Source organism: Drosophila montana, unplaced genomic scaffold (genome assembly GCF_035044405.1).
Source record: "Drosophila montana isolate Dmon_TW-CO22-7 unplaced genomic scaffold, ASM3504440v1 contig_1962_1, whole genome shotgun sequence".
NCBI lineage: Eukaryota > Metazoa > Arthropoda > Insecta > Diptera > Drosophilidae > Drosophila > Drosophila montana.
Genome location: NW_026996879.1, coordinates 220354 through 228742, shown reverse-complemented (window position 1 = coordinate 228742; position 8389 = coordinate 220354). Strand labels below are relative to the sequence as shown.

Genomic DNA, 8389 nt, shown 5'->3' with positions numbered 1-8389 from the left:
TGTCTAAAGTTCTTTCTGGGATCGGCAATCCGCTGGAGTAATGGGTTTGATAAGGGTTTCCGGGAAATTTCAATTTAAAAAAATTTGTATCAATGTAACATTCGAATGAACATTCGATTCAGACTTAACGACCGTTTACTAATATCAGCAAATTCTATAAACTAAATACATATGTAAATGTGCACTTACCCCAATAATCAGATATACAGGGATGTTTGTTGCTTGCCATCTTTGAGTAGTAGGAATGAATTACTGGAAGAACAAAAGAATTGTAGAGTTAGTTAAAGAGTATCAATAAAAAGGAAGAGCAACTTAATGGGAGGAAGATAGAGAGAGAGAGAGAGAGAGTGAGAGAGCAAGTAACTAGTTAATAAATCTAAGCATTTTGAGAATCGCAAAGTAGTGTGATATTTGAAACAACGTTTTTTTTTTAATTTTCAGCGAAGCGAATGCTTCAGTATAGGTGCATTTAAAGAAATTAAAATATAATTTTTGAAGTCGATTTTATTATATATTATTTTTCTGGTAAATACTTTTCAATTATAAGTAAGCTATTGCTTAAACTGGCACAAAAAAGAAAAAGATATTTGACCCAATGCCCTGATATGAAGTATTCCAATATAGTAAATATATATATATATTTAGTATCCCTAGTTTCTTATGTCCCGATAAAGAAATTAAATATGCCGCTATAGTCTTTAAAATTTCGAATTTGTCTGCTTCCATCGGATGTCTAATTTTGATTAGCTTATTACGCCCTTTTTGTGTTAAAAATTGCACTTAATTTTAACACTTCCCGATGTTACATTTTCTTTCTGTCCCTCGCATCCCAATGATTAGTTTTCTGGCCCCAATTGCGACATGGCCAACCAGTTTGTTGATTTCTTTGCCCATGCCTGCACCAGCAGCCGCGCCTGCGCCTACGGCCCAGCAAAATGACGCAGCCCATTTCCTAGGCACCATTCGGTGTTTGTGCAAATCTCAGACGAATATTAAAAGTGGTCTGACTGGCTGCTGGGCAGCGTTAGCGTTACCGACTATCACTTTTCGCCAGAGCGGGTTACGGTTGACGGAAGCGATAGCAGAACTCAAGTACGTGTAACAACCTTAACCCCAAAGCTGCTGGGGCAGGCCCAGATTGCAGCAGGAGCCGTTGGGCCGAGGCGATGCGGAACAGGGCAGGGCCATTCACTTTGCCAGTGAGAAAGCAATGGACAGGCAGCGGGATACTTGATACCCACTTGAACCCAATTTGTTGCTATAACATTTGCTTGGAAAAGCACAATGAAAATTATGCGATCCGAATGCAATACTTTCTATTTCAATGTTATGGTTACATCAACTAAACAGTTGACCAGTTGCAATGCGAAAATCTTTCACTTTTGGCCAACTGCCAACTGCAATATAAAAGCCAGCTAACGGATTGCAGGCACTCGCATTGTTTAACTGCAATTCGCGGCGCGTGGAGCTACCAATACACAAATCTCAGCCATAAAATGTTGTTAATTGTAAGTGCATCAAAAAAACTCTCTAGTGGGGCATCTAAAGTCATAATTCCCGTACAACCGCGCAGCTGTTCGTCTGCGGCATGTCTCTTAGCTATGCGTCGGAGCACACTGGCGAGGGGCACTTTGACGGTGGAGGAGGTGGAGGTGGTACCGGCATCGGAGGTTATCATCATCAGCACCAAGACACGCCCACCACTTACTCGGAGATATCGAAGCATGTGCCTGTCCATGTCATTGAGAAGGTGCCATTGCCCATACCGCATCCCGTGGCCGTACAAGTTGGTGAATTCAAAGAGTTTGCCTAAAATGGATTTCATTCAATTTCGTTTCCCTTTAATAAGGTACCCAATGTTATACGGCTGGAAATACCAGAGCCCTATGCGGTTCATGTTCCGGTGCAACAGGAAATTCAAATTCCCTATTACAAAATAGTTCCCGAAATAACGGAACGCAAGATACCTTATACGGTGGAAAAACCCTACCCAGTTGAAGTTGAAAAACCGTATCCCGTCGAAGTGATCAAGCACATTAAAATACCTGTGCCCAAGCCATATCCTGTGCCCTATACCATTTATAAGCACGTCCTGCACAAGGAGCACGGCTGGTGAGCCTTCAGAGGTCGCTAACAAAGTTCTAGATTGTGTGGCAAGTTAATGTTCAGCCAGTATTAAAGTCGTTGCATTGATATGTCCATAGGATTGGTAATTAAATCCTATCAACATACTTTTCTCAGTATATGACGAATTATTTTTTTTCCGGGAATATTATTTCATGTTAAAGCTCATTTAACTTTGAACCACAAAGCAAAGCCGTTTAAAATATTTGCAAAATTTGTTGAATGTTCGATTTAAGTTTAATTCTAAACGTCAAACTGTATTTTTATATGGGAATCAATTAAATGTTTGCAACAATTTGAGGTTTGTACATTAAATTGAATTATTTAACTTTTATTTGTAGTTCGTTGAATCTTGTACTAAGTTATTATTAGCCATCTCTATTCAGTTATCTAAGCAAAACTTTATTTTAACAGACGAAAATCCTGAATATTTGAAGCTTAAAAGTTCTTAAAATCAGCCGTGTTTCTAACCTAAATAATTTATTTTCCATGATCTAAATTAATCCTACCTAAAAATCCCAAAAAACCCAATAAGCAAACCCATGCGCAATCTGTAAAAGCATACAAAAAAAAGCCTTGTGCCAAAGCTTGCAAGCTTTCATTTAAGCAAAAACCGTAAGCTTTAAGCTTCTAGCACAACATGAGCTCTTCATTGTTAATGGACGCATTGCTGCAAAAGTGTGGTAAGTAACGGTTAAGGTGCGTACACTCACACTCAGCCACTCTCTCTCACGCACATGTACACACACATGTGCATGCACGAGCTGAAGGTTCGTTAAACTTTGTTACTGCTGGATTGACGTCCTGATTGTCAGAGGGAAGGCCTCATCTATGGTTACAGCTAAGTTTTCCTTAAGCCGATGACGTGCTTGAAATGTGCGCATACTCAACCGAGTCCCCTAGGCCCGCCCGCCCCCCAACTGCCAAGGAATGTGCAACGATTTTAAATATCCCTTATGTCCTTGGCAGAGGAAATCGTTTATCGTCTTTAGCTTTGGAAATTGCGACAAGTTTTCAATGACAGTAAAATGGCAGCCAAAGCCGCCATTGATTTTCATATGTTGCCTACTCGAAGGCGCACTCAAGCTTTGCTCTAATCAGTGCATCAATCAAGCAATCAATGACCGTCAGTCAGTCAATCAGTCAGTCGGTCTGTACAATTATTAATGCACAGCTTGTGCGAGATGTATCCAACGGAACGCCACATTGTGTATACGCCATGTTTGCCTACGTGCTCTAAAGTGAAAGCTTCAATCGGAAACACACGCACGCACTGTACACAGGCACAGACACATATGCATTCCACATAATCAACAGTATTTGCTGAATAAATAAATTCTGTTCGCAAGCTAAATAAATGCAATAGCTATATTTTGAGTTACATTTAGGGATTCCGAGGGATTTTAGTTTAAGTTTTAGTTTCAGTTCGAGGAAACAAATAAAAATATATATTTCCGGCACATTCAATGCTTTTCAAGCAATTTTTTGAATATTTGGGTTTAAAAGGATAAGAAAAAAGAAATAGAAAACAAGAAAATATTGTCATAATATTTTATTTCTAGTTTAGATGACACTTCAGCGTTTGTTATGTCGTTTACCATATACATTTATTATTGGTTACCTCGGAAAATATGCGCAAATTTACATATTCACATTTTGCGTGTATAATAGACTAATATTTAACGATTTGAATGCCCAAAATTGAATTGATTGTGTGTTGCATTCGTCAAATCATTTGGTAAATTGTATAATTGTCTATTCGAATAAAGCCACTACGAATTGTGCATTAATTCATGTGCGGTTACCGGCGGTCAATTTGACTATTCACAAAATGTACAAAATGCCGATTAGATTACCAGACAGGTCGGCTTACGTAAATGCATATGAATACTTCATTAACAAATGAGAATACACTAAGCACGAAAAATTGATTAGGATACAGCCTGCAACGTATTAATAGTTACACAATAGTTAAGCAAATAATGAGGAAAGGCAGAAATAAACTTCAAAGCATACCCGAATGATAATAAAATCAAATGACTGTAAGTTACAATAGAATTGTTTCCATATAAAAGTATATAGTTTATAGTTTATAGTTTTATAGTATATAGTTTTAAATTTGTTTTCAATTTTAGCTTAAGTGTCTTTAGGGGACACATTTAGAGTACTTTAGAGTAGAGAAATTGAACACTTATCATCTTTATACTGAAGTGATATCCCTACTGTCTGTAGGAGAATTAAAAATAACCCGAGCTGTTATACTCTTTGATAACAAAGTTCGATCAATGCAGATACTTGATATCAAATAGCATGTCTAACTTTTTGCATATGCTCACAACAACTTAGTGCACTCTTTATCCATGCGACACTCGCCCTAAAGAGCTGTTTCACCTGCTCAAAATCAATTTGTTATGCCTAGTCGGGATATTGGTATTTGCATGGCATGTAGAATACAAATTAAATTGTTAGCCTGTTGGTATTACAGTACTCCCAAAGCGCACAGTCCATGAGCTAGCAGCTCAGGTTAAGCTCACGGGAGGCTGACAAACACAAACGGGAAAATAAATCCAAAAAAATAAAAAAAATAGATATATAAATGAGAAAAAAAGATATGGGATAGCGAATTTGTGGCACATGTTTGTTTGGCAAACTTTTTACAGCGCATATAATTCGTAGAATTAATTTAAGTTAATTGATTTTCATGCCAAAAGCTTTGCACGTGCGTCCATGGAAATTTATGTTCGTGCAGAATTTTTCCATTTTGTTGTAGTATGGCAGGAAGCTACATACCGGCGTGCCCACCTGCCTGATAGATAAAAGCGGCAAACTGAAACGGATGCTTGCCAGTCAAATAGTCAAACGTATCGACAGGCAGAGACGCGGACAGACTGACAAACGGACAGAAGGACAGAACGACGATTGCGTTGGGTGCTGAGCTGTAATGAAATAAATTTCCTTTCCAGATACACACACTTGTTAACACACTCGCACCCCCACACACACACACTCACACAGACACACCCGTGTATGCCACATGTGTCAACTGTCTTGGCAGGTAGAGAGTGTGTTGCCCCGCCCACTGTGCGCCTTGTCTGTGCTTGACTTTGATGAACTTCCTTGAAGAGACGACCGTTGTCGATAAAAATAGCAACATTAGACGCCGCACAGTGTACGCTAAAAGTATGCTGACTTCAGGCACCACCCAAACTCAGCGCAGCTGCAGCGTCTAAAACTAGCTCAGAAAAAAAAAAATAAAACAAAAAAAATGTATGCAAAAATATTATTAACGCCAAATTAAATAATTGCTCATTCAGTTGAGCGTATTAATTATTATGTATCGCTTCTGTTGGAAAAGTTGCCTTCATATTGTTATTTTTAAACATGTCAAAGCCAGCACCTCACACAAAGACACTCGAATGCCCCGCCCCGCCCCGCCCCGCCCTGTCCACTCGCAACTCACAGATACTCATTCGCCTAGATTTGAGATACTGCTCGTACGCGTCGGCTGCCTAATGAACTGTAAAGTGGTGTGAATCGAAAGAGTCCTTTGATGGGCAGCCATGCTCCTGAGCAAATTTGAAAAAGCCCTCTCACAAAATTATTGATTGGTCTAAGAAGGTATCTATACGATTAGTACGAACCGAGTATTTTCCATCCGAAAGCTCACACATCCAATTGCAATCCGTTTCTGTAATTAGCCTCTACATTTTCCAGATAAGATTTTATATAAATGTGAACAGCGTTTTGATCGTATTGACTGTAATTGTAAATCCCTGTTAAGTGTCCATAAACTCCAGCGAAACTGAGAGTATAGTTTGAATGAAAATTCTTTATTGAAGGGTATGAACAGGTGTAATTACTTATGAGAGCACTGTGGTGGTACTATAATTATTGGTCTGATTATTATAGTCCAAGTACTATCTGTATCACTTGTTGATACCAATCATAAAATGTGTTCTTATGCGAGTGAGGACATGGATTAATCGAGACCTACTCATCAAGTGTATCTTACTGTAGAATACTTCAAGAATTTGTAACGCTTGTTTCATATTCTATATGTCATATTGAAATCTCTAGGGTGTAGGTCAGAGAGAAACATTGCAAGGAAAAATGGCCATATTTCAATTCAGTATTTTTTTTTTAGCTACCCCAACTTACAGCTCCTTTTGGGCTACCCAACTGAGAATGCTTCGAATATTATATGACCAATTGCGGGCCGGAACTGTCAAAATGCGGCTCAATGTAGTCCCCTTGTGGCCATAAAAATAAACTATAAATAGCCACGGCGTTTGCACTTGAAGCACAGCAAGAAGCGTCATAAAAATGTGCAAAAATATAAATCAATGCTGTGGCAGCAAACTTACCTAATCCCAGAGACAGGCGGCAAAAGCAAGAATAACAAGAATAACAACAACAACAAAAATAATAATACCTAATGACAAATCCCCAGGCGCTAGTCAACATGGTCGGGGGTCCGGGCCATGTCAAAGTGGTAGGCCATTAAAGTCATAAAAGTCGCGTGGACTAAATTAGAAAGAATTCTTGCGACTGGACTCGGTGCTGCTGCGAGGCTGTTGCTGCTGCTAAAGCGAAGCTAAAGCTTTTCCTGCCGCTTATTCGTGATGTACATAATTTTAAATGACTTTCAGGAGACGACCTAAAACGGCAGTCGGGTGTACACACACACACACACACTCACGCACAGCAGGCTGGCACCCCGAAGTAACAGATAAGATTAGGCGCCCAAGCCCAATGACAACAGGCGGCATTCGTCAAGATGGCGCTGCCAGCGACGAGCCGAGACGAGGGCCAGGACACTGGGTGGCTCCACGCCCACTTTGAGTGTGCGCGCTCGTGTATGCCGTAAGCGAGTCAAGGTTAAGCCCCAAAATTGCTCAGCTGCCGTTGAAGGCGCCTTCAGCAGCTCCTGCGTGTCCTGCGCCTTCTTCAATGGGCAAAAATGCAAAGATAAAAAATATTCGGGCTTGGCGCGTGGCAGGGCAAACAGCTGGCTGGCTCGTAATGATTACGAGAGTTTCTCTCTGAGATATAATATAAGGAAAATAAAGCGAAAAGGTGCAGCTAAACAGCCTCTTGGGCTAAGGAAAAATATATGCGTGCACGCCCCAACGCCCATTCCCATTGGCACTTTATCATTGGCACATCGTTGGAAAAGTTGGACAGTATTTATTGAAATTATGCCAAGAGAAAAGAAATTTTCGTTCCTTCTTTTCTCGCCCGAACCAATAAAGTGTAGCATTTATGATGCCGCATAGAAGTAGACAATGTTTTTCCTATACCGAGCATTTTAATGAGTACGGAAATGGTTTTTCCCTCGTATACTTATTATAATAAATAGGTGATAAAATAAAAAAGGGCCTGCTGCGGCCACCAAATGGTTTAATAAATGTGTAAATCAGGTAATCGTATGGAAGCTTTTTGCTAATGCATTTCATACGGAAATATATAATGGAACAATATATACATTTTAAAAAAATGAAAAATGGCTTGAATTTCACTAGCGCAAGAATTTCCCAGAAATGCGTATTCGCACTAACAATTAAAAATCATGAGAAAATTGAGAGTTATTCTGACTAAATTAAATTAGTCTTTTCAAATGAAAATATTATACATATTTTTATACCCTGAACCCATTAAAAATGTGTAAAAAGGGTATTGTGTATTTGTGCAAATGTATGTAACGGGCAGAAGGAAGCATCTCCGACCTCATAAAGTATATATATTCTTGATCAGCATCAACAGCCGAGTTGATCTAGGCATGTCCGTCTGTCTGTCCGTCCGTCTGTCCGTATGTATAAATGCAAGGATCTCAGAACCTATAAGAGCTAGAGAAATTTAAGCTGTAGGTCCTTCTAGTTCGATAACTTGCCCCGTTTACAAGTAATCGATAAAAATCGATATCGAAATCTGGTTTTTTGGGTATTTTCGGTAAATAATAAGAGCTAGAGTCACCAAATTTGACATGTAGCTTCTAGAATAGTATATATATATCAAGTACCTTTCATTTTATACCTATCGCCGGTTGGAAGAAGAGGCTTCAGGCTATCCCCTAGTCGGGAGCTCCCCTAGGTAGCAAATCTTAAGTTTACAAATTTTAAACAGGAAGAACATTTTCAGAATCCTTAAACTTCTTGCTTAATCGGTATATTAGAAAAATAAGTGAATTAATTATTTTTTAAATAACAAATCGCAAATGCTCGTTAATAATTATATTTCAAAAAGCCTTACACATGCTGTTTTTTTT

General features: G+C 39.0%; 1 protein-coding gene and 1 long non-coding RNA gene across 2 annotated transcripts in view; one reads left to right on the top strand and one right to left on the bottom strand.

Annotated features, from left to right (window-relative positions):
- Positions 1-8389, bottom strand: part of LOC135426041 (uncharacterized) — a 126932-nt gene that overhangs the window by 88484 nt on the left and 30059 nt on the right. Inside the window, exon 2 of the long non-coding RNA XR_010435829.1 lies at positions 190-252. This is a non-coding gene — a long non-coding RNA (uncharacterized LOC135426041). The remainder of the gene's footprint in view (positions 1-189; positions 253-8389) is intronic.
- Positions 1267-2152, top strand: LOC135426042 (titin). Its single transcript, XM_064679007.1, has 3 exons — positions 1267-1508; positions 1574-1786; positions 1850-2152. Exons 1-3 carry the CDS (start codon positions 1497-1499, stop codon positions 2114-2116), a joined length of 492 nt encoding a protein of 163 aa, XP_064535077.1. The 5' UTR covers positions 1267-1496; the 3' UTR covers positions 2117-2152.